This window comes from Portunus trituberculatus, chromosome 41, assembly GCF_017591435.1.
Source record: "Portunus trituberculatus isolate SZX2019 chromosome 41, ASM1759143v1, whole genome shotgun sequence".
Lineage (NCBI taxonomy): Eukaryota > Metazoa > Arthropoda > Malacostraca > Decapoda > Portunidae > Portunus > Portunus trituberculatus.
Genome location: NC_059295.1, coordinates 41324160 through 41351941, shown reverse-complemented (window position 1 = coordinate 41351941; position 27782 = coordinate 41324160). Strand labels below are relative to the sequence as shown.

The 27782-nt window shown below is 41.3% G+C and overlaps 1 protein-coding gene across 1 annotated transcript in view; it reads right to left on the bottom strand.

Annotated features, from left to right (window-relative positions):
• Positions 1 to 19000, bottom strand: part of LOC123516449 (nucleoredoxin-like) — a 223502-nt gene extending 204502 nt beyond the window's left edge. Inside the window, exons 1-3 of the mRNA XM_045275743.1 lie at positions 18851 to 19000; positions 16673 to 16962; positions 2706 to 2871 (exon numbers count right to left, since the gene is read on the bottom strand). Of these exons, the coding sequence (XP_045131678.1) occupies positions 2706 to 2871; positions 16673 to 16809 (303 nt within the window). The 5' untranslated portion in view covers positions 16810 to 16962; positions 18851 to 19000. The remainder of the gene's footprint in view (positions 1 to 2705; positions 2872 to 16672; positions 16963 to 18850) is intronic.
• Between the last annotated feature and the right edge of the window lie 8782 nt (positions 19001 to 27782).

Genomic DNA, 27782 nt, shown 5'->3' with positions numbered 1-27782 from the left:
GCACTTTAGAATTAACGAAAACAATATCCCTCAAACTCACTAACTTAGAAGTATATGCATTCGAATCCTTAAACAAATATACATGTCCATAAAGTCACTGATGCAAAAACAAAACGACCTTTTAAAACAAGACTCCTAAAATCGAGCAACAGACACCACTAAAAACATCCCTTAACCTCTTCAATACTGGGTCACATTTTTACCTTGAGATGTGTGTACGATTAGACCATTTTATTCACATTAGGAAAGGTATATGGAGGTCAGAAGATTAATGGCGACAGTCTTCACTACAATAATTCCCCCAACATAAGTTTCTGAAGCTGTATAAAACCACCAAATCGCAAGCAAAATGGATATAGAAACTGAAGAGCTCAAAAAAATAGACCTACCCTTAAAAATTACTAATAATACGAACAAAAACATGCCTTAAACTAGACGAACAAAAGAAAGAACCCAAAAAACAAAAGAAGCACAGGCCCTTAATTGAAAACATAATACCTATTTCAAAAACCCTAAAACAACAACAATAACAGAGACATCCCTTAAACTAAATAAAGAGGAGAAAAACAAAAAAAATAGACATAAGAATAGATCTCTGAGGGAGGGTTGGCCTTTGAAAATACAACATCCCCTCCATGATAACAAAGAAAGAACAAATGTACCCTAAAAGAACAATAACAATAACCAAAATACTATCAAACTAAACAGACAACCAAAAAATATACACAAAATCAGACTTTGAGGAAGAACAAGGAGAGATAGATGGCCTTTGAGAAATATAACACCCCTTTTAACAATAACAAAAAAGAACAAATATACCCTAACAGAACAATAACAATAACCAAAATACCCTTAAACTAAAGATACAGCCTAGAAATATATACAAAACCAAACTCTGAGGAAGAACAAGAGAGATAGATGGCCTTTGAAAAATATAATAGCCCTTTAATAATGATAATAAAAAAAAAAACACAAGAGGCAGGAACTCAGACCAGAACAAGCCTGAGATCAAAGGTGGGTGTGGTGTACAGAGTCTTCAGGAGAAAAGCCTCTAAGTTAATGAGGAAGATAAAGCCTGGGAGAAAGAAACTATCCCTTTAATTAAGCACAGAAAGAGGAAGCTTAGACCAGAGAGAGAGAGAGAGAGAGAGAGAGAGAGAGAGAGAGAGAGAGAGAGAGAGAGAGAGAGAGAGAGAGAGAGAGAGAGAGAGAGAGAGAGAGAGAGAGAGAGAGAGAGAGAGAGAGAGAGAGAGAGAGAGAGAGAGAGAGAGAGAGAGAGAGAGAGAGAGAGAGAGAGAGAGAGAGAGAGAGAGAGAGAGAGAGAGAGAGAGAGAAACTTTTGTGTGTGTGTGTGTGTGTGTGTGTGTGTGTGTGTGTGTGTGTGTGTGTGTGTGTGTGTGTGTGTGTGTGTGTGTGTGTGTGTGTGTGTGTGTGTGTGTGTGTGTGTGTGTGTGTGTGTTAAGGCAGAATTAAGGGACAGAGTGGTTTATAAAGGTTGAGTCTTTAGGAAGAGAGCGTTGGGTTTAGAAGGAGGCTGAATTAAGGTAGAGAACGAGTAACTTAAGGGAGGATAGAGAAAACAGAAGGGTACGATTAAATTACCAGAGAGAGAGAGAGAGAGAGAGAGAGAGAGAGAGAGAGGCTGCGAGGGGAAAGGGGTGGGACAGTTAGAGGAGAAAAATATAAAAAAAAGACACGTACTCATATGAAATTATAAAGAAAGCCTTAAAGAATGTATATAAATGAAAGAGGAATACTTAAATGATAACAAAAAATAAATAGATAAATAAATAGATAATAGATAAATAAATAAATGAATAATAATAATAATAATAATAATAATAATAATAATAATAATAATAAAAGCATACATGAGAAGCAGGAATGGATTGAAGTCAGTAAACAAATAAATAAATAAATGAAAACAAAAACAAAATGAGAAACGTAAAGCAAAGAAGAGAATAATGCGACACAAGAACAGAGAAAATGAAATAATACAAAGCACCTTGATGAAAAGAAACAGGAATAAGCAATACAAAGCAAGGGACGACAGAATAACTAAAAATAAAGAAAAATAAACCAATTTCTTCCTTTTATCCCTTTCTTCATCTCCCCATGCAAGTGTGTGAGAGAGAGAGAGAGAGTGAGAGAGAACACTAGATAACCCACAGAACACCTTGATAAATATACACGAAAAGGAACAGAAGAACAAATAAAACCAATAATAAAACAAGCCAGTCTCCCTTTAAACTTATCCTGCATGTGTGGGAAAGAGCGTTACGTCACCTGAAGACCATTACATCACCCACAAAACACCTTCATAAAAAGAAATACGATAAAGGAACGGAAGAACAAGTAAAAACCAATAATACAACAAGCTACTCTCCCGCTTATCTCTCCTTCTGCAGGTGTGAGGTAGAGCATTACGTCACCTGAACAGAAGAGGTAGAGTATTACATCACCCACAGTACACCTCGATCAACAGATACGTAAAAAGGAACAGAGGAACAGCTAAAAGAAATAATATAACAACTAATCTCCTTCTTTCCTCCCCCTGAAGGTGTGAGGGAGAGCATTACGTCACCTGAAGAGCATTACATCACCCACAGAACACCTTGATGGAAAGAAATAAGAAAAAAAAAGGGAATAGAAAAACAGTTTTATCTTTTTCCTCCAGGTGTAAGGAAGAGCATTACGTGACTTACCTTTCTTTTGGTCTCGGCGAAGGGCAGAGCGAGCCACGGCATGTCCCTGAAGTAGTCCGTGAAGGCAGTCTCGTCCGTGTCACTGCTCACCAAGATCACCTCCAGCTGGTGCTTGGTGTTCTCCTTCAGGTGTTTGTACAACGCCACCAGCTGAGGCGTGAACACCCTGCCAGAGAAAGAGAGAGAGGGGAAGGGAGTGTGGGTGAGTGAGATCTATAAGAGTTGGATTGAAATTATTCTTTTCTTATATTTGTTTTCTGACTGTTTTTATATTTTTTTGTGAGATGTGGTGTGTGTGTGTGTGTGTGTGTGAGAGAGAGAGAGAGAGAGAGAGAGAGAGAGAGAGAGAGAGAGAGAGAGAGAGAGAGAGAGAGAGAGAGAGAGAGAGAGAGAGAGAGAGAGAGAGAGAGAGAGAGAGAGAGAGAGAGAGAGAGAGAGAGAGAGAGAGAGAGATACAAGTTGGATTGATTTATAGGATTTCTGCTTGTTTGCTTTTTTTTTATCTGTATTGTGTGAGGTGCATAAGATACTATGTGATCTTTTCTGTCTGTTTTATGAAGGATAGAGGTTTGATATAATGAGATAATATTTTTTTTTCTTTTGGGAAACACAAACTTGATACAACAATGCAGTTTTTCCCTCAATGTGAGAGGCACAGACTGACAGATACAATACAATAATTTTGGTATATATGAGAGTAATGCATTATATAAGCGTATCAGCAATTATTTCATCTTTTTTTATATACATGTATGTGCTTTACTTTAACATTTAAACAACGATAGATACACAAAATAAGATACAAGATTCAATTGTGTCCTTAATTTCACAGTTTCGCATCCAGATATGACCTACATTTACACAATGACAGATGTGCAAACGAACACCAGATTTCAAATTGTTGCCTTTTGTTTTCACATTTACATTTCAACATCTACGAACAAGTGACGACATGCAAGCGAACAAACTAGATTTCATTTTTTTTTAGTTGCACTTCTTGGACCAACACAAAGAGACGAAACAAAGCCTCACTGTGTTGCTAATCCTTACACACACATTTTTCTTCCTGCCATCCAATGTTGTCACCACTCCTTTTTACATCAAACAATATCTTTCGTTGTTTTTTTTTTCATGATGTTAATGTTGAAATTCCACTGCAATACTGATCCCAATGAACAATATACATTTCTTTACTACCATCCCAAACCGCTATGTTGTTTACACTTTTTTTCAATCGTGAAAGAATAAAGCTGCTTTTACACTGTGATGAACAGGTATGTACATCACTGAACACACTCAGTAATCAGACTGTTAGTACTGAATCTATATATGTAAAAGAAGATTAGAAACATATATGGCTCGTTATGATAGTTACATTTTAAAAGCACCTGACAGGGGGTGTCACGTGCATATACGCAGGTATACATACTACACTCCTCAGTCCACTGGCTTTCTGTAGCTTCCCTCGCGCCATGTTTTTATGCATTGCGATGAGAGAAGTAACAAATATGTGTGGTCCATTTGGTCTCTCCTCTTCTGACCAACTTCGACCCCGACACTAAGTAAGAAAACGGTACGGTAGATCTAGCGCAGACAGATGACAAGATGAAAATAGAAAAAAATAAATAAAGGCAAAATAGTAAAACCACTCGTATTGTAATTCGTTCCACTAAAGAGAAAGGAAACCAAGCACCAAAAAGAATTTTTTCTTTCTCACATGCAAAGGAGGATGACCAAGACTACAAAGTTAGAAAAAAAAAAAAACTTCAACTGCCGCTTCCGAAAAAGTTAAGTAAAAAAAAGTTGCACAAGAGTTACGAAACAATCTGAACAAGAGAGAAGACGAGAGGCGAAGCGTTTCGGGCAGCGCATGTGTGATAACGCCTGTAATGAACGCTAGACACGCATGCAGGCTAACTGCTGTCCGTCACCGCTGCATACAACTGTATGCATCACCGTCACCACAGGGACGCAAGCTCTCATGTCTACAAAAATAATGAGGATGTATGTGTACTTCTGTAGCGACAGGTAGAACACAACGGGTTCCTGACTGACGTGTTTGACGTGTGTGTGATTCACCTCGGGAAGATTGGCTGGTCACCCAGCCAATCTTCCCCATTACGGAGCGAGCTCAGAGCTCATAGACCGATCTTCGGGTAGGACTGAGACCACATAACACACTCCACACACCGGGAAAGCGAGGCCACAACCCCTCGAGTTACATCCCGTACCTATTTACTGCTAGGTGAACAAGGGCCACACATTAAGAGACTTGCCCATTTGCCTCGCCGCTTACCGGAATTCGAACCCGGCCCTCTCGATTGTGAGTCGAGCTTGCTAACCACTACACTACGCGGTGTGTGTGTGTGTGTGTGTGTGTGTGTGTGTGTGTGTGTGTGTGTGTGTGTGTGTGTGTGTGTGACATGTTCACCTGTATCCGTATGCATGACTAAACCTTTTCCCTGTCAGTCTCCCTCCCCTGCACCGCACTGGTTGTGTCCCAGCACGCCCCGCACGCGTCAGTCCCCCAGGGGGCCACTCCTCAACATGCAAATGGAACAGCGAGGCTCGGAGTGGAATCACTGGGCCAGATACGATTCCCGAATGCTTACTGCTGACCTGCTGCGGGGATCCCCACGGCATGGGGTGAGAGGGGGATAAGCGGGGGCGTTATGCAAAGGACGGGAGGGATTCTGGAGGGGGAGAGGGAGAAGAATGCATGAAGGCTGGCAAAATAACATGAGGGGCAGGATGTGCGTGGCACGAGAGGAAACACCAAATTTTCCTGTGGATGGACACGACAGAAACAAAAAGGAGCACAGAAAATTAAGGAAGAAAAACGAAAAGAAAACGAAGAGAGAGAGAGAGAGAGAGAGAGAGAGAGAGAGAGAGAGAGAGAGAGAGAGAGAGAGAGAGAGAGAGAGAGAGAGAGAGAGAGAGAGAGAGAGAGAGAGAGAGAGAGAGAGATATAGAGAGATATATATATATATATATATATATATATATATATATATATATATATATATATATATATATATATATATATATATATATATATATATATATATATATATATATATATATATATATATATATATATATATATATATATATATATATATATATATATATATATATATATATATATATATATATATATATATATATATATATATATATATATATATATATATATATATATATATGAGATCTCGATAAGTTATGAAATCTTTGAGGCGCAAGTCTGAAATTCATCTAGGCAAAGAAACACGCCAGACTCAACGAATCGATTGTGGCGTGCATTCATGACGCCTTGCTGGAGGCGGCGATTAAGGTGAGTGGGTGGCTGCCTGCCTGACTGGCTGGCTGCCTGGGTGGGTGGGTTGGGGGTGGGTGGGTGAGTGGGTTCCTGCCTGGCTGGATGGGTGGGTGGGTGAGTGAGTGGGTGCCAGCCTGGCTGGCTGGCTGGCTGGGTGGGTGATTGGGTGGGTGCCTTCCTGGACAGGGTGGGTTGGTGGGTGGCTGCCTTGGTGCTCCAGCACAACCTGCATACCTGAGGCCGACAAGTGGCTAAGTTCACCGAGTTGGCCTTGCAAACACTAGACCTGCCCAGACCTGACCTACACTTAGCCAGGTCATTCGGTTCACTATTCACACCATTTGTTGCATAACGTAAAATCATCGCTCATTCAGACATACAATCACAAACTTTGTGAAAAAAAAAACTCATTGTCTGCGAGAATAAAGTAGATACCTGTATGGGATGGATGACTGTCTAGAGACGAATTTCAACCAGTTGATTGTAAGAAAAGAACAAAACAAAAAAAATGCCATGCAAAACTCAATGAAACCATCAAACTGTATCTAGAATGTGATATAACAATGACATAGATCTGAGAGAGCGTTAATAAAATTGCATCGCCCTTTACTACACTGGATTTGACTTTTCTGTTCTTCATGTTACAAGTTACAAAACAATCACAGTCACAGCCACGACTCCAGTAACATAGCGAAGTCGTTTCCATTATGTTCAGTGTTTTCCTTCAAACTTAACTCGTCTGACCAGCTGAGAAGCCATCAACTGTCAGGTTTCGTGAGAAGACCGTCGGGAGATCAGAGAACTTAAGACTGAATGAAAAACACAAAACACATAAGAGAGTGAGGAGGATTACCCGACTTAGCTCCACAAGAAAAATTACAAAAAAATGAATAAAAATAAGACTTTACGAGTATCTCTGGCTAAAAAGGAAAACAAAAGAAATCGAAAAGTGTTTGAAAACATATAAGGATTTTCATACTCTTCACTCATTTGGCGTTACGAGTTGACATGTAGCCACGAATTTCTTTTTTCCTTTCTATTCATTACGTAACTCTCGTTAAGAAGAAAATCATGAAGCGTCTCGTAAACCTATCTAGAAAAAAAACATACATTTCATTGGGCTCACCATGACTAATCAACATTAATTACTTCACCTTTACTCCTGCACCAACTCTCCTGCGCTAGACTCTCCCTCAAAAGCTGCGTCATGGGTGCACTACAACTAGAAGGAAGACTGGACGATAGCCAACCATTAACCCTTTGACTCCTGATGACAATAAGACACTCGTTATTTGAGCAGCCCTATAGACCATTATAACTAACAATACAGTAAGTAAAGAAATAAATCAATGAATACATAAATGAATAGATAAACAAATAAATAAGATCAACTACAGCCATGTGAATGTTTTGAATTTTTAGTAACCTTTTTATTTCTATCTTATCTATTTTTATCTATATATTTTACTTTGTGATTTTAATTTATTCTGTTTCTATTGGCAGTGTCTTTCGAAATCACACGCTAAAATTTCCGCCATAACATTTTATAAACCTAACTTACCTTAACCTAGCCTAACTTAGAACACTTCCATTAATACACAGCATCGATTCCATTACACTCTACAGGCCATTACAGAATCCCATTAAGTCAAGCACGATAACTAACTTTCCCTCCTCCTCGCTGCTCACTCCACCCGCACAACTGTATCTTACCCACCCTATCATGACCAAGTAACGGGAAGCGGCATTGGGAGGATGAAGGCCAGCCCGTAGCAGTCAAGGGGATGGCTGTGCCCCTCCAAGACTCATTACAACAAGTGCCCATCACTCACCAAGGGTTCGCTTAACAGTGCCCACCTAACCCAACGCTCGTATCTTTAATGGGGCGAGCAAACCCAAACAGAGAGAGAGAGAGAGAGAGAGAGAGAGAGAGAGAGAGAGAGAGAGAGACCGTAAGTCCTTGATATACCCCTTGGAAGACGTCAGCCGCCACCATGCCACTTCAAGGCGCCGCAACCACCATCACCACCACCTCCCAAACAAACACTTCACGTTAATTGTCAGTCTTGGAAAATATACACGAGTGTGGGACGCACGGAGGAGGCCCGCGTGTGTTTACCTGCCGCTGAGAGAGAGAGAGAGGTTACACATTATGCTGGTAAGGATTTCTGAAGCCATTCTGGTGAAGACCAAACAGGCATCATATTACCATTCATCTCTTGTCCTTACCACCAACCCTTACACGTCCACACACACACACACACACACACACACACACACACACACACCAGCCACTCACTTGATCCAGCACCACCACCACCACCACCACCACAACCACTCCTCGGCTCCGTCAAGGTCACCCCCCATTCAGGTCCTGACAATGCGGGTACAAATGGATCTAACACTCCCGGCACAGCCTTCGCCCTAAAAAAGACGGGGAGGAGTAGAAATAGTACTGGCAGAGGCGAACACGACTACCACGACACACACACTACTAATGACCCCCAAGGAATAAATTTGTCACACATGCATGGACACCCACTCCGAACCTTATTCTGAAAAGTTTGTACGCCATACTTCCCCACCTCTTCTGCTCCTTCCAATGTTTCTCTAAAGAGTATAGGGGATGGCGCCATGTACAAGTTAATTCCAGTTCTCTCTGTTCTCTGTGTCTTTCTCTGTGATTTCCATCCTTTACATCTTTACTGCAATTCCATCTCTCCATCTGGATAACTCCCTCTCCCCCACACTGACTACTTTTAAAAGGCTCTGGTTGAAGTTGCGCGGGTTTTCATCGGTGCCTTTACAGTTATCGTGTCAGATTAACAAGATTTCTACATAATCGACAGAAGAAATACTCTTGATAACCTGCTAATCATCTCTGTGGCCTTTAAAAATTATCATATTCCGCGATGCACCCAAACTACGTACATACCAAAAAAAAAACTCCACTTGAATTCATACGGGTTTTTATCGGTGCATTTACGGTTCTGGTGACACGTTAACAAAATCTATACATTATCAACTGGATAAACATAAACAAACCCTGCTAATAATTTCTGCACATGGCCTTGGAATATTAGTCATGAAAGAGAGAATCGTTTCAGAATACGAGCGTCAGACAGATACACAGACACACAGACACACCAGACACCTCGCCTGCAATGCATCGTATCAAATGGATATACACGAGCCATACCATCACCTCTATCCATCCCTGTCCTGCGTCTATCGCCAAGCATTCCATTAACCTACAAACGTGAATGGCCTATGAGAGAGAGAGAGAGAGAGAGAGAGAGAGAGAGAGAGAGAGAGAGAGAGAGAGAGAGAGAGATGCACTGGTAGGTAGGTATATCTGCACCATTATTAAATAGATTCCTGTACGTTTAGTCACAGGTTTAGGAGAGAGAGAGAGAGAGAGAGAGAGAGAGAGAGAGAGAGAGAGAGAGAGAGAGAGAGAATATATATAGTCGTCACCGAACTTGATGAAGCAGTTTGCCTACCTATATTTCTAACTAAAAATAAAAAGACATCTGGTATCCTTATTTCATGGCGACTGTTAATGGCTATGACTGCCTCTGACGTGTATCTCAAATCGCTCTCTTCTTCCTCCCCGTGTCCGTGTGTCCGTGAGTGTGTTCGTGAGCGTGTCCATATGTGTCCGTGTGTGTGTGTGTGTGAGCAGTATGCAACCTCAACGTATGAGTGTTGTGGGGAGCGGTGGAGGATGCTTGTTCTTGCTCTTATTGCATGAGTTTATTATACAGAATATAATGGAGGATTACAATAACGAGAGCAGCAGCAGGAGGAGGGAGGGAGGGAGGAGGATTGGAGGACAGGGGTGTGAGAGGGGAGGATGGGGATTAGGAGGGAGGAGAGGAATGTTAATGAAGAAGAAGAAGAAGAAGAAGAAGAAGAAGAAAGAAAGAAAGAAAAAGAAAGAATGAAAGAAAAAAGGAAGGAAGGAAGGAAGGAAGGAATGAGAGAAGAAAATAAGGAAATAAAAAGAAAAATATAGATATACGAGTACGAAAAAGAATAGAAGTAAACAGAGACAACAACAACAACGAAAAACGAAACCCAGACAGGAGCAGAAACACATCAAGACAAGAAGGACAAAGACCCCAAGGAATAGTCACACACACTTTTCAATTCCAACCACACGAAGAAATATTACAACACACGCCCACGGTCCCCACACTCGCCTGTCTTGAGGTACAGAGCCGTGAGGTGAGGTTACAGGGTTGATCGGTCTGCAGGGAGGGTTAAGAGCACTTATATCCCATCAACCATACCATCTCTCGCCTTCAAAACACTGCCATTCGCACCCCGCCAGCAATGGAAAGACTATACGAGGAAAGCGACTCAAGTACCGCTGTGGCTGAGAAAGGGTGACAGTTTAATGCCGATAATATGAAACGCTTTCGCTCTTTCACCACGACTATTTTTCTAAGGCCACAGAGATGATTATCTAGAGTACTTTTTTTTCTGTTGATAATGTAGAAACTTTATTAACCTTTCACAAGAATTATATGAAAATACACTTAGAGAACATTGTAACTGTAAAGAGCCTTTTGAATGTAGTGGAGATGTAACGCACAAGTGTTTTGAAATATGGTGCATGCTAACTGTTCTGTTTGACTGCCTTTTCTACGAGGTGGCATTGTTGGCCTATTCACTGCAGTGTGCAATAATTCTTACCACTTCTCCATTCTATGAAACCATTACGAGCAAGCACAAGAAAGAGGAAATTGAAAAAAAAAATCAACTGTGACGTTAAGAAGAAAAAAATATTTCAAGAGCTTTTAATGATTACGGTGGTATGAGGCAAATAAAAGTTCAGGCGTGTATTTTTGAAACCTCTGCATGGACTCTCATTGGTACTGCTTTCAGAGATGATTATACAGGTGGTCGTGAGTTCATCCCTGTCCCCCACACCCACACAGACAGACCAGAGTATCATAAGGATCATGGAAACACTCTTGAAAGGCCTAATGACTTCCAATAGCGCATGTTAAGCGGAGATATGGTGCCGGCACACTAATTTTGAGAACACCCCTAAATCCTCCCAGATACACGGCCAGTCTATCCCATAATGGCTTCAGTCTCCACCGGCACAACGCCAACCCGCCCTGGCCAAACACGTCAGGAGAAAGGCAATAGAGATGCACTGTGTATGGGCGCGTCGAGAGGTTCTGGTAAGTGAGTGGGTGTTACTGCATCCCCTCATTCCCCCCTATCCCTTATCTGTACTGCTCCGTTGCCCCAAAGAACTGGTTCCCGCACCACCCCGCCCCACCCTGCCCCGTTCGGCCCCACGCAACCAGCCGTCGATCCATCAAGACGAGCGCTCCATTCTCTGGCGGGAGGGAGGTAAAAAGTAAATAGTGATACTGGTTTTAAGTAAATACTGATACAGGTTTTAGGTTGGCCTTCTGTAATGGCCTATTATGGTAGTGTGTGTGTGTGTGTGTGTGTGTGTGTGTGTGTGTGTGTGTCTGCATAACAACGCCTGATGGAAACACTAAACGCCAAGGCCACCTGTGGTTTCTTTTCCTATTGACACCGTGTACGCAGCAGGCTTGACTCGTAAGATTACAATTACAAGTCCGTGCGAAAGAGAGCTGAAGAGGTAAAATATAGTGACAGTAATAGTAATAGTGGTATTAGTGGTAGCGGTGGTAGTACCAGTAGTAGTAGTAGTAGCAGTAATAGTAGTAGTAGTAGTAGTAGTAGTAGTAGTAGTAGTAGTAGTAGTAGTAGTAGTAGTAGTAGTAGTAGTAGTAGTAGTAGTAGTAGTAGTAGTAGTAGCAGCAGCAGTGGTGGTGGTGGTGGTGGTGACAGTAGTGGTGGTGGTGGTAGTAAAGAGAAAAAGAAAGGACAAGTAAAGAAGAAAAAGAAAGAAAAAAAGAAAAATGAAAAAAGAAGAAAAAGAAAGAGAAAAAGAAAGAAAGAAAGAAAGCAGTAGTACTACCAGCAGCAGCAGCAGCAGCAGCAGCAGCAGAGCGTAGCCTGGCAAGGGGCACAACACCTGCGGGACAAACGGGTCGCGATGCATCAGTATAGTGGCTGGGAGAGAGACAAGTACCTAGCTTGGGATCGATCACTTGACCGCGTTCAGATCAGAGAGAGAGAGAGAGAGAGAGAGAGAGAGAGAGAGAGAGAGAGAGAGAGAGAGAGAGAGAGAGAGAGAGAGAGAGAGAGAGAGAGAGAGAGATGGGTTTGTGCATCATTACGTATCTCCTTTTACGGGGGGAGGTTCCACAATCCCTGAACGCGGCACGCCTCTGCTATAATACCAGTCCACAAGTGCTTCCCTACCCATTACCCTTCCATATATTCATTCCCGCAGAGCCAAGCATCAGGCATCCTCACCCCAAGCGCATCAACCTTCTTCCTCCTCTCCATCCCCCCACAAATAATCACCCCCGGATTCAGAAACACTTCGCTCTTTCATTATGGTTACTTCCAAGGCTACAAAGATGGTTTATCGAGTTTTCAAGAGTGTTTATCCTGTTATTAATATAGAAATCGTGTTAATCTATCATTAGAACTATAGAAATGCCCTTAAAAATCAGTGTCGTTTCCACTAGAGCCTGTTGAAAGCACAGGAGGTGGTGTGCAGAGGTGTTTCAAAATATGGTTCGAACACTCACCATTCTTCTTTCCCGCAGTCCTCCCTTGTTTTAGTCCCGGCTTCGACAACTTGCCCCCCCACCAGGCAATGGCCCACATGATCACTCCCCAGACTCCTCCTTCCGCCCTCGCCATCTGTTCGTGCTCCCCCAAGCCGCGTTCCGCTGCCGTTTGAGCCACACACCTGTCACTCACTCGTTTTACCTGTCCAATCAGTTACCACTTGACGGGCGTATCGAACTCCCTGTCTTCCCTGCACCTTCCTTTCGTGTACTGCTTAACTCTTCGCTGCTTAACCCTTCGCTACTTCACTTTTTTTTTCTAGTAATCACCAAGAATTTTCTAGTAACGTATTTTTAGAAGGGAAGTCTCGCAAATAATTTGGATTTGTAGTCTAGAAATTGAGCAAGTAATAAGTCTCTCTCTCTCTCTCTCTCTCTCTCTCTCTCTCTCTCTCTCTCTCTCTCTCTCTCTCTCTCACTAACTATTCATGTATACATATTTTCTTTTATCTCATTTCATTTCATTCGCCTTTCGTTAATCTCTTCTAAAAATATCAAATAAAAAGAATATATAAAAAAAATTTGTCCCTATATCAGTCCATACACACACCGGCCACGTCAACACTCAACCCATTACACCAAGTCACCCTTTCCCTCTCCCTCTCTGCCCCTTCCCATTGACTCCACTTCCCTCTGTCCCTCTGCCCCTTTCCCATTAGCCGCCAGCCTCCGCATGACGACAACTAATTGCAAGCCCCCGCAGTGACGGCAGGAGGGGCGTCACGTGGCCGTCACAGCGCGGATATGAAGGTGTGGAGGTGTGAGTGTGAGTGACGGCGGTGGTGGTGGTGGTGGTAGTAGTACTGGTTGTGATGGTGGTGGTGGTGGTGGTAGTACTGGTTGTGATGGTGGTGGTGGATAGAGAAGGGAGGGAGAGAGGGAGGAAGGAAAAGGAGGGAAGGACGGGAGGAGAGAGGGGGGGAACGAGAGAGAGAGAGAGAGAGAGAGAGAGAGAGAGAGAGAGAGAGAGAGAGAGAGAGAGGGTTAATAAGACAGATTATAGGCCTAGACAGACAGATAGATAGACAGGTAGGTATTTTGATAGATAGATGGGGTAGATAGATAGATAGACAGGCAGACAGAGAGACATGCAGATAGGACTGATAGATGAAATATAAACAGACGGACAGACTAGCAGAGAGAGAAAAGAGAGAGAGAGAGACAAACAAACAGGGAGACAGCCACAGAGACACAAAGGCAGGTAGATAATTTAATGCGAATATCTAATAAAAAACATATCACGTTTACGATAACGCTTCTGTCTTATCTTAAAAAAAAAGGCATGTAAAAATGAATAGCAAAAAGCACTTATCTCTCCTTATCTATCACACCACCGAGAGAAAATACGTGACTATGCTGCTGTGTGTCTTATCAGTGGGAGTACAGTAGTCTACAGTATTCACGTATATATAGCAAAGGTAAACGCAACTGCCCAGAGAAGTGATTTTATGTACTGCAAAATTCAAAGCAAAATGTTACACCACAGGTCAATCCATATTCCCAAAGGTCTCCGTGTCACATCTAGACTATTCCTGGCAGGCTGTAGTGACGGTCATTGTGTGCGTGTGTGGAGGGGAGGGGCTTCAAAGGTGTTTTCATGATTAAAGAATTAGGTGATGAAAGATTCTGTCTCACATATTGGAAAAAAAAATAAAAGGAAACAACGTAGCTATCATCTCCGCGGGATTTGAAAAATAGTCCATATACAGGCATAAACACTTCCTGAATCATGTTTTATAAGACTATCAGTAGGTCAGCTTTAATATTAAGAGGAAGCACTAAAATACTAAAAAAAAAAAAAAAAAAAATGAGAAAAAACTTTTTTTCCTTATTGATCACACTTTATAAGATTATCAGCAGGTCATCCTTAACACTGAGAGGAAACACTAAGCACTAAAGGAAAGTAAGTGCAGCTTGCTCGCTTTCCGACCGGTGCACTACAAGCCGCGTTACAACATGCACTTCTGTACCCAAGCCATCATATCAGCCGGCACGCACTGATCCCTTCTGCCAGCAGGCTTACGTGGAGCACAGATTGATGGGCGCTCTTATTAAAGGGTCTTACGCCCCATTCAGCCTTCCCGGACGAGGTAAAAAGGAAGAAAATGAGGAGAAAGTGATGAAGATTACTCTCTCTCTCTCTCTCTCTCTCTCTCTCTCTCTCTCTCTCTCTCTCTCTCTTGTTACAGCTGAAGTTGGTTATTTCGTGAATTTCCTAAATAAGAAAGTTAAACAAAGGGAATAAGAGTTAAGAATAAGCGAACCAAGCACACACACACACACACACACACACACACACACACACACACACACACACACACACACACACACACACACACACACCTGCCCTTCCCACGCCACATCTTATTTCCCTTTATTAGGTGGGGGCTGAGATAACAGATAAGAAAGACTCCCATTACCTAAGCAAATCATTTCCCCGCACCGACACAATTGAACCCCCTGAATGTGTATCGAGCTTAGCCTGACTGACTGGAATATGCAAATGACGTTAAAACCTGTGCTGGTGTATACGTACGTCACTGTGTGTGTGTGTGTGTGTGTGTGTGTGTGTTGATTGTGCTCATATAAGGAGACTCAAACGGACTCTCCCCTGTTACTACTGCCACACGCCCAGCCAATCCACATCACCACACCCCCATGCACCATGACCACACACTCCACCTCTCTCCCTCCCTCCCTCCCTCCCTCTCTCCTCTCCCTCTCTCCTCCTCTTTGTACTCCTCCATCACACACCCCACTCCTAGTAGCACTCTTCCCATGTGTTGTATGATTGTATCTCTCACCCAATTCCCCTCCCACGCCCCACACCAGACCCTCTCCATCTCTGTGTCTCTCTCCACCCAGCCACTCACACGAGGAGTCACCCAACAATGCGGTACAGTACTATGGAGACCAGAGTACCATGCATGTTGTTGGTCATTTAAATTCAAGACAAAGGTGCTTGAGGCTGCATGACTGTCTGATGCATACACACACACACACACACACACACACACACACACACACACACACAGGATGGCTTGTCAACAAAACTATTTACTTCGCGACCTCACAATGTCAAATGGTGCTAATGGAAAATATAGATAAAAAGAAAACTAGATAGATTATGGATAAATAGATAAATAGATAGACAGAATGATGGGAAAACAGCTAGATGGAAAATTCAATAGGTAGATAAATAGATAGATAAATGGACATACGGACTGATGGATAGATAAATAGGAAAAAATTGGATATATAGATGGATAGATGGAGAGATGGAAAGATAAATAGATAGATACATAGATGGATAGATGGACAGAAAGATAGACAAACACAGCCAAAATAGGCAGATCGACAGGCAGATAGATAGATAGACAGACACAACACTCACAATGGTAGACACATAGATTGTTGGATACGGGTAAAAACATCACCTTTATATTGGTATTCAATGCAATAGGTGGAAGGACGGATAGGAAGGCACACAAAACAAAGGTACAAAAATGGATATACCTGTGAAGAGAATCGCGTTAAGTTCTCTGCCTCAATACACTCAACACTGAAAACAATCACACATTCCATCACACACACACACACACACACACACACACACACACACACACACACACACACACACACACGAAAAACATTCTGTTTATATTTGGTCGTGCCTGACACAGCTTCGTGTTTTGACCAAATTATATCACAGTTTGAAGGAACTCCCAGAAACTTACACACCGAAAGCGATCACACACATCACCACTACCACCACCATTATCATCACAACACCACCACCACCATCATCATCATCATCATCAATCATCATCAAGCAAAAGTTTTACAATAGAACAGAGCTGCCATCCACTCGCACGGTTAAGTGGAGGAAGAAGAGGAAGGGAAAGGGAAAAGAGCATGGGAAGGAAGAAGAGGCCCTCCAGTCACCTTACCTGCACGGGGGACACCAGTGGGCCGAGAAGTAGAGGCCGAGCACCTTGTCAGGACCACACACCTCGTTGAGCTGGACAGGCCCCTCGTGTCCCTGCACCGTGTCCCCAATGCTCTTGAGAAGCGAAGGATGAGCCATCTTGCTGCACTGACCACTCTTTCACTGACTCACGGCAGCCAGACTCCTTCAGCCGCCCTTCACATAACACTCCGCCGCAAGCACGTGCAATGGAACCTCAAGATCCACCCTTATTGTTTCAGGTAAATCGTTAACCACGAGGATTTTTCGTTTCTTTGATTTTCAGCGTGGAAGAAATAATTTAGAAAATGACGGACTGGTGTTTAGAGCGTGTACGAAAGGCCGGGTGCGTGACAGGTGATATGACTTAAAGGAATGAGGTCTTCATGGCCATGCACAAAGCTATTGATACAATAAAATCAAACCTAAACAACAACAATGAACGTTAAAGAGAGGTATGCAAGTCTGCGTCTGCTATCAGTGAATTTAGATACAAGCAGGTAGGTTTGTGAATAGCTAATTTAAGTTGTAAGTGGCTATGTTGATGCACAATGCACTCTGATCTATCATCCTGCACTGTGATTCCGCGTTCCCGAAACCCTTTCCGAGCACTTCTTGCACTGCTTTTCATCCCGTCACGTCTCTCCGTCTCCTTCTCGTGTGTCGCCCCCTCCTCTGCCTGTACCAGGGCCCTCAAGCACGCACACTGCAGAAGCTCGTCATGTCCACCTGAATATGATCCTAAATTACACAAGTTCACGGAGGTTGGGGCATCACACACACAAGCGAATATTAACAATGCAGATCCCTATCTCTTATCTATCTGCCAAAGTACATACTACAGACATCCTACTTTTTTTGCGTTATATGCCGTAATTATAGATCCTTGTTCTTATATTTTCATTGTTACAGCATAAAGCTCACCAAGAATGACCTAATAACAGTAACGAAAACCTTTCCGGAGTCTTAAAATTGAATTATCGACATTAATAGCACAGTAGATCGTGTGGTGGGCGGGCTGTGTCACGCGAGGGAGCAGAGAGGGGCGGGGCGAGTTAGGAGTGGGCAGGTGGTGGGCTGTAGCCGGGTAAAGGGACGCGCTCACATACACCTAGATAGAGGTTACACTACAACATCCCGTCATAAACAGTGACTGGTTACTTATAATAATTAGCTTCCTAGGAAACAATAACATGTCAGCTCCTTTAATGTAACAACACCACAACATCCTGCCAACAAATGGCACTCTGAACTTGGGCTAGTATGCCCCTTAGTTACACAATCACTTATTTTCTTACCTACTTTCCTTCACGACAAATGACTACCAACTACTAGTGATTATTCGCCAACACGTGTGTCCCTGGTTGTATTTTAAAAATTTTGCACTTCTATCCTTTTGTCGTCGAAAGAAGCAGTAATACAAACATAGATCTTGCTGCTAACGCGTAATTTCAACAACATCAAAACTACCTGCGCGATATTAGTTTCATCAGCGTGTATTCCAGAATGTTTTCTCAGACTTATGAAACACGTGTGACTGAATCCCTCCCACGATGTAGCGTTTCTCTCTCGCCCGCTTTGACACCCTCGGAGAAAGTGTGTTTACCTCTTGACCGACTGGATGATAGTGGTAGTGGTGCCTGCATGGCCCTTCCTTCCTTCACATCCCCACATCTCATTTTGAAGACAATGACCTCATACTTTATCATTATAATTTATTCAATATACAAATGTGAACAAAATACAGCGTTTCTCATTCTCGTCTGATATCGCACGGGTCTCTTAATTACCAGCCTGCTGCACTGATTAAGTGGTCAGCTCACTGATAGCAGGTTACAGCATGCTTCCTCCTCCCTGCCTCTCCCACCAACCACCAACCCAGCCTCTCTGTCAACTGTCAACTTAAATGCAGGTGTTCTCTCTCTCTCTCTCTCTCTCTCTCTCTCTCTCTCTCTCTCTCTCTCTCTGTACAATATTCCACCACCACCACCACCATGAACAACAACAGTCCCTGCTCTCCTCGCCGCACTGCTTGCCGCCCACCCGCCCGTCAGCACCACCTACAAACGTTTACAAACACCTTGCACTGGTCAAGTGCTACACATCCCCGCACCAGTCATCACGGCTGTACTCAATACTATAAAGTATGTTAATCCAGTACTTGTTTGCTTAACACTGCGCGATATGTTGTGGGATGAAAGTTCCCCCGCGTGCACACGAAGATGAGGTGAATGGACTCAACGCCACTCCTCCTGCACCGCCAGTCAGGCTCAGACTGGCAGTCGACGGCGGCTCGACCGCTCGACGCGCTGCACAGCCCGCCTTCCTCTCCCCTCCTCATCCTCACAGAGGTGACGCCATCTACCTGCCGCCCTCTGCACCGCCTCACCTTTTTTTTTTTTTTCAGGGCAGGAGTGGGAGACGGAAAATAACTTATATCACACAGCAACACATGCTACGGCATTGATCCATGCATTTCATCGATCCAGAACTCTGATGCAACATCGAAAGTCAAGGTTTGGCAATCGATGTACTGTACATGTACATCAAGTAATTATGAAAGCTTCACATTTTATTTACAAACGAAAATCTACAAAACATTTCCTGCCAAGACAGCACGTAGCAGATGTACCTACACCAACAAGGCCCAGCCCTACTACTCAAAGATCCACTGAGAGTTTCAAGTAGTTTGAAAGTTACATGCATTAGAACCTTTCTAAGTCTTCACTGTTCATTCCATTTTTATTCTATACGGCTGGGAGTTTTATTATGCTACCATAGCATGATAGTGGCCACGACGAACATCATATGTTGGGCATAAAAGATTAGGAAGAAAGAGGTTAGGAATACTTTTGCCTATAGTACAACCCTTTGTAGATGTACAGTATGGTGATAGTTATTATTTTACGATCAATAACTTTTCTATTCTCGTTTTTTTTTTCTGAGTAAATGCACAAATTTCTAACCAGATAGACACATTGGAGAGCCATAACCAAGATAGCCGAGATTTAGGATACTTCATCATACACAATCCTCCGATCACAATCTCATATCTGTATATTGTCCTATTTCTTCAAACTCCCTCAAGATCCCCAAAAGCAGAGGTACCTTTGGTGTTTCACCTCTGCCAGTTAGGGAGACCTGAGGAGATATTATGCTGATTTTCCTTAGAATGACTACTGCTTCCGTGTCAGAAACAAATCTCTGTGTGCTGAGCGAATAACAATGGTGATAGTGTCAGGCATGGAGGCGTACATTCCTCACTTTTTCTCTTGACCTAAATCTTCAAAACCTTAGTTTAGGACAATATGTTCTCGCGCTATACATGATAGAAAGATTGCCCACAAAAGGTACTTAAATTGAACCATTCATCATCTGAATTTCATGCGATTTATATTTGTTTCTGCCTGCAGTCATACCAAGTCTGTTCTTGCCAAAACCTCCTTCATTAATAGAAAATATCAAAATCTATCGAGATCCAACTCCCGTGAAGACTTCTGGCATCTGATCCAAAAAATCTCCAATATTTTTCAATCTTTCATTTCACCCTGATGGCACAACTGCCACCTCATCTATTACTAAAAGCTGAACTTTTCTCTCAAACCTTTTCTGAAAACTTTATCTTGGATGATTCTGGGTTTGTTCCTCCCTCTCCTCCTTCCTCTGACTATTTCATGGCATCGGTTAAAATTCTTGGCAATAATATTCTCCATGCTTTAGCTGGCCTAAACTCTCGGAAGGCTTATGGACCTGATGGAGTCCCTCATGTTGTTCTCAAAAACTGTGCCTCCGTGCTTGCACCTTGCTGGGTCAAAGTCTTCAAACTATATCTATCAATTTCTATTTTTCCTTCTTGCTGGAAGTTTGCCTACATGCGGCTGTTCCTATAAAGGGTGAGCGCTCTAATCCCTCAAATTACCCCCCTATTGTTTTAATCTCCTGCTTGTCTTTTTCTTATAATCTATCATCAATAGAAAGATTCTTAAACTTCTTTTACTTCACAATCTTCTGTCTGATCGTCAGTATGGCTTCCGTCAAGATCGCTCTACTGGTGATCATTTGGCTCTCCTTATTGAGTCTTGTTCATCCTCTTTTAGAGATTTTGGTGAAACTTCTGCTGTTGCCTTAAACATATCAGAAGCTTTTGATGGAGCCTGGCACAAAGCTTTGATCTCGAAATTATCCTCCAACGGTTTCTATCTATCTCTGCAGGTTCATCCCAAGTTTCCTTTCTGATCGTTCTATTGATGCAGCGACAGACAGCCACTGTTCTTCTAAACGAGTGAATAAGACAAAATATTTAGTTTAAAAAATAATTGGTGAATAAGAGAAAGAGACTAGATGACATGACATAATCCTCAGGAACACCTCTGTTAATTAACAGAGGTGTGTCCCTGAGGATTCTGTCATGTCATCTACTCTCTTCCTATTATTCACCAATTAGTTTCAAAACCAAATTTCTTGTCTTATTCATTCGTACGCTGATGATACCATCCTGCACTTTCCCCGTTTCTTCATAGACGACCAAATCCTCAGGAGGTAAAAAGATCTTGCAAAGAAGCCACAGAATGCCTGCCTTCCGATCTCTCTAAAATTTTTGATTAGGGCAGAGCAAATTTAGTATTGTTCATTGCCTCATAAACTTAGTTCCTCCATCATGACACAACCTTCCAGACAACTATTCCTTTTTCAGTGCCACTCAATAGCCACCATCTTCTACACCGACCATCCTCAATATCTCCTTTACAAATAATTTAAACTGGGAACTTCAAATCTCATCTCTAGCTAAAAATAAGGTGCTATAAAGTTAGATGCTCTGAGTCGCCGTCACAAGTATTTTCATCCCATGAGCTACTAACTCTGTACAAGGATCTTATTTGTCCATGTATGGAGAATGCTTCACATGTATGGGATGTTCCACTTAAACCTATTTACTGTTCTTTTAGACGGGGTGGAATGGAAAGTTTTTCTTCTTATCAACTCCTCTCCTCTAACTGACTGTCTTCAACATCTTTCTAATCGCCTTAATGTTGCATCTCTTATTAACTTTTACAGCTATTTTCATGCCAACTACTCTTCTAATTTTCCTAACTGCATGCCTCCACTCCTTCCGCGGCCTCGCTGCGCAAGACTTTCTTCTTTCTTTCACCCTATTCTGTCCACTTCTCTAATGCAAGAGTTAACCAGTATTCTCAATCATTCATCCCTTTCTCTGGTTAACTCTTAAACTCCTCTCCTACTTCTATATTTCCATATAAACTCATTCAAGAGGGAAGTTTCAACACACTTATCGTGCTTCCGACTCTATTCGGGGATCGGCACGTCATAGGGCCTTTCTTTTAAGAAAAAAATAAAAAAAAAAAAAATAAATATAAAAATAAAATATAATATAAATAATATATATATATATATATATATATATATATATATATATATATATATATATATATATATATATATATATATATATATATATATATATATATATATATATATATATATATATATATATATATATATATATATATATATATATATATATATATATATAGAGAGAGAGAGAGAGAGAGAGAGAGAGAGAGAGAGAGAGAGAGAGAGAGAGAGAGAGAGAGAGAGAGAGAGAGAGAGAGAGAGAGAGAGAGAGAGAGAGAGAGAGAGAGAGAGAGAGAGAGAGAGAGAGAGAGAGAGAGAGAGAGAGAGAGAGAGAGATATATATATATATATATATATATATATATATATATATATATATATATATATATATATATATATATATATATATATATATATGAATATATATGGATACCACAGAACGCCTGACTTCTGATCTTTCTAAGATTTATGATTGGAGCAGAGAAAACTTAGTAGTGTCCAATGCCTCAAAAACTCAATTCCTCCATCTATCAACTCGACACAACCTTCCAGACAACTATCGCCTCTTCTTCAATGACATTCAGCTGTCCTCATCAACTCCCCTCTGACTGACTGTCTTCAGCCTCTTTCTCACAGCCGGAATGTTGCATTTCTTGCTATCTTCTACCGCTATTTTCTTACTAACTGCTCTTCTGATCTTGCTAACTGTATGCCTCTCCTCCTACGGCATCACTGCACAAGACTTTCTTCTTTTTCTCACCCCTATTTCGTCCAACTCCTTAATGCAAGAGTTAACCAGTACTCTCAATCATTCATACCTTTTTCTGGTAAACTCTGGAACTCCTTACCTGCTTCTGTATTTCCATCTTCCTACGACTTGACTTCTTTCATGAGGGAGGTTTCAAGACATTTGACATTGTCCCTTTATTTCGGCTGAACCTTTACCTGCGAAATAATACCACTAGAAGTAATACAATCTATATGAGAAGTCATTATAAACATCCACAAAAAATAAATAAATAAATAACAATGAAAAATATATTTTGCAATTCCTTCCCGGTTCAAAAGTTAGATGTGTGTGTAGAAGTAAAGATCTCTTAGAATTGCATTAAGAGAGAGAGAAGGGGGGGGAGGGACGAGAGAGACGAGAGACTATAGACTTACAGAGACTATCTAGACCAGTGTTTCCCAAACTTTTCCAGAGCGAGTGGACCACCACATTTTATGCAAGAGAAGGTCAGCCAAGGGCAACACAAAAAAAAAAAAAAAAGGCACACTTGAGTGCTGGTTCTCTAAAAGATAATAGTAATGAGTTAGCCAAAATTAGGGAGCAAATGTCTTGATCCCTCTTAAAAAAAGTTAAGTCGTAGGAAGACGGAAATACAGAAGCAGGTAGCGAGTTCCAGAGTTTACCAGTGAAAGGTATGAATGATTGAGAGTATTGGTTAACTCTTGTATTAGTGAGTTGGACAGAACAGGGACGAAAGGAAAAAGAAAGCCTTGAGCAGCGAGGCCGCAGGAAGAGGGGAGGCATGCACTTAGCAAGATCAGTAGAACAGTTAGCATGAAAATAGCGATAAAAGATACAAAGAGATGCAACATTTCGGCGGTGAGAAAGAGGCTGAAGACAGTCAGTCAGAGGAGTGGAGTTGATGAGGCGAAAAGCTTTTGATTCCACACTATCTAATAAGACTGTGTGAGTGGACCTCCCCCCCCCCAACATGCGAAGAGTACTCCATACAGGGGCGGATAAGGCCCTTGTACAGAGCTAGCAGTTGGAGGGGCGTGAAAAACTGGCGGAGACGCCTCAGAACGCCAAACTTCATAGAAGCTGTTTAAGCAAGAGATGAGATGTGAAGTTTCCAGTTAAGATTGAGTAAAGGACAGACCGAGGATATTAAGTGTGGAAGAGGACGACAGTTGAGTGTCATTGAAGAAGAAGGGATAGTTGTCTGGAAGGTTGTGTCGAGTTCATAGATTATACTTGAAGAGTATGTATGGGAAGTGCTGTTCAGCTTCTACCCATTAGCGGCGCAGGCAATTTTATTCATAGTGGTATCCATATTAAGACCAATATCACCACCCAAACGCAGCTTTGGTGTAACCACCTAGAACCTGAGTATCATGGTAACATGTAGATAACTCTAAACCACTCGACAAATGACAAAGTTTCAAGACGGTACACGGTGGGATTCATTCAATCCTACGCGTGGACATCTGCCCGATCCCACGCTCACTACCATATTCACTACGCCACTGCGTTTTCGAGGCATTGAAAACTACTAGATTTTTTCTGCCCCAATCGGAAATCTTAGAAAGATCAGAAGTCATGCGTTCTGTGGCGACCCTGAGTGATCTGTTGACTTCCTGAAGAGTTGGTCGTCTCTGAAAGGACGTGGAAAGATGTAGGATGGTATCATCAGCGTAAGAAGTGTGGTACAGTCTCCACTTACCACCTGGATCCAAAACAACTCAATTCCAGTATTATAAACTTATTCACAAGTAGAACACACAAATGAGCTAATAACAATTAAGGAACACAATTTGTAATGCGAGGGATGCATCTGTTTATTCTCCATCTACTTACCAATGCCTCAACACCAGATTACCTCGTGTAATGCAATAAGCATTTTTTTGAGAAATGAATGAATTAAGTTTAACTAGAAATATCCTATGATCCAGAAAAACTCATGTACCACCTGGAAGACTTTCGCGTACCATTACGTAGTGTTACGCATACCACAGGTTGGGAATCTAATCTAGTAAGTAATTCTACTATATTAGAGAATCTATTCTATCATGTTTGTCGCATAACATGAGAGCACAGCTCCACAATACACATATACAACATTAAATAATGTCGAAGCAATGATAGCCCCTGAGGCTACGCCGACTCGCCGCCCATCCACCCTTAGCAAGTGGCGAATGCTTACGGGCTACGAGATGATCTGAGATCTTTCTGCGGCAGACAATTCCCGAAACAACAATATATGTAAGCCTTCTTTCTTCATTTAATATGGTTGCACAGTAATAATGTCATTTCAAGGCAGTGGTCCTTAACCTTTTCAATTTGTCCTTCCTTCCATGCGCCCCTTTGCATTTATGAGTACAATATTCCCTCCCAGATTTTAAAGAAAAACGGGAAATATGTTTTTAGATTTTTTTACTGGATATGAATTAGTCACATTTTTTTTGTGAGATACTTGTCACTGCTTCTTAGTTACTAAGTAGAATCTAGTTAAGTAGATCTTGAACGCTTAGTTAAATGTCAGAGAGTGTAACGTCAGTCCCGTTCCACGTTCAGTCGGTTTCTATCGTTGGTCTTGACGGCAACAAGCATGGACAATGCAGCTTCACAAAGGTACTTTGATCCGAACATAGTTAAATCCGGAGAGCATCTCTTTAAAAGAATGACAAATATAATTAGAGAAAATCCTGCTTTTTCACAAGGGCTTGTGCCCCTTGGAAATTGATGCCTCTCCTAGGAAAGCGCGCCCCCTGGTTAAGAATCAACCACTGTTTTAAGGCATATACACACAATTTCGAAACTGCATACTACACATAGTCTAACAGAGAGAGAGAGAGAGAGAGAGAGAGAGAGAGAGAGAGTTGTGTAAAATTTGCAAAACCAATCGACTCGAGGCTACCTTGCTACCTGTTACGGTAGTTTACCCATGAAAGACCGTGACTGAAATCCGTAACTGTACATTTTTGCTATTTACCTGATTATTTATCTATTTTTTCAATCTTAATAATTTTTCCTTTGGACACAATCTGTCAACTGCGTGGAGATGCAGATTACCGAGTACCAGACGAGATCAGGGAACATATGGATATGGCAGGAGTCATAATCAAAGAAACCCAGCCAATGGCAAAGGCAAAATTAAGTACACAGGAAACAATTAAGGTAATTAAAAACTTGAAAAATAAAAAGCTGCCGGACCAGACAAATGTAAGCCAGAATATCTCAAGGCATTATTAGAAAAGAAGGAAAGTATTAACACCACCAGAGTTTTTTAATAACATCCTAAGCACTGGATACATCCCTAAAGACTGGAGACAGTCAAACACCAAAATGATACCAAAAAATAACGATCCAACAGCAAAAGTTTTAAGGCCAATTACACTTACAAATTACACCTATAAAATATTTATGGCAATATTGAGACAAGATGGAAGACCACCTGAAAAAAAATTAGGAGATAAGGCAGACGCAAGCTGGATTTACTAAAGGAGCCAGAATAGAAGATAACTTATTCATTCTGCAATACTGTATAGAAGACAGTTACAAACAAAAGAAAATGTTAGTAGTAACCTCAGAAGACTACTCTAAAGCATTTGACTCAAAAAAAGATAATAAAATAATGGAAGCGCTGATGAAATATGAAATACACCCTGACATAATAAGAGCAAAGATGATAGAACCACTATCAATATATCAGAACTAAGTTGTGAATTGTCAATCACAAATGGAATAAGGCAAGATTGTACTATATCTACTACTTTATTCAAGCTCATAACATGCATCACACTAAAGAAGATGGAAGAAGAAAGAAAAGGATTTAAGAGTGAGGGCTTCCATATTAGTCAACTATTCTTTGCAGATGATGGACTACAGCTGTGTCAAGTGTCAAAGAGGCAGAGGACAATATAAAAACCTTGACAACACTCAGCAGGGAGTGTGGACTGGAAATAAATAAAAACAAAAATAACATAATAATATTCAACCGTGACAACCAGCCAAGGACAATAGAAGGTATAGAAGTAAAACAAGAAATAAGATATATTGGTATTACACTAACAAATAAAAAAGAATTGTTTTTATGAAACAAAAACAAGAAACTATAAAAAAGACTCAAGGATTGGCAAAAAATGAGTTACGTTCCATAATATCAAAAAGTTGCAATAAAGTAACCATCGGCAGAACTTATTGGAAGAACATATGCCTGCCGTCAATCCTATTTGGAACAAATGTTTAAAATTTTATAGAAAAAAATATAGCTAAACTGCAAACAGTTGAAAATAGTGTATACAGACAATTTATAGATTCTAGGAACCCCAAGATACGCACAGACCTTTAAGAAGGGAAATAGGAGTATCTGCCATGAAGACAAAAATAATGGAAGGGAAATTATGGTATGCAAAATCTATAATAGATGAGTACAAGACAAGAACACAAGGTAATGAATTAAAACGTGAGAAATCAAGAAACAGCAGACCTGGAAACAATGACTCAGGAAGAGTTAAGAAGAAACATAAGAAGCTGGGACACAGACCGATGGAATAGATCATTAAATAAAAAAGAAGCCTCGAAGTTTATCAAACATTCAAGAAAAATATCAACTGTGAAGAACAAATATATGGCAGCCTCCATAACAGTATACAGAGCAAGGACTAACAACTTAGGGTTGAATGATAGAGAAAGGTTCACAAATGGAAATCCAAAATGTATAATGTGTGAAGAGGAAGTAGAAAACATGAAACATTTTTGTTGTATAGTGTCCGGGGTATCAAAGTGAGCGCCAAACATCCACAGCACTGCAGCAACCCTACCAACAAGACAACATCAATATCGGAAAATTCCTATTTGTAGAAAACGTTGCCAAATTAGAAGAAAATAAAGAAATATTAAATAAAATGTGGAAAGTAAGATATAATAAGAAAATGCAGCAACAACAATAACAAATAAACAAAAATAACAAGACGCCAGGAGCTACCGT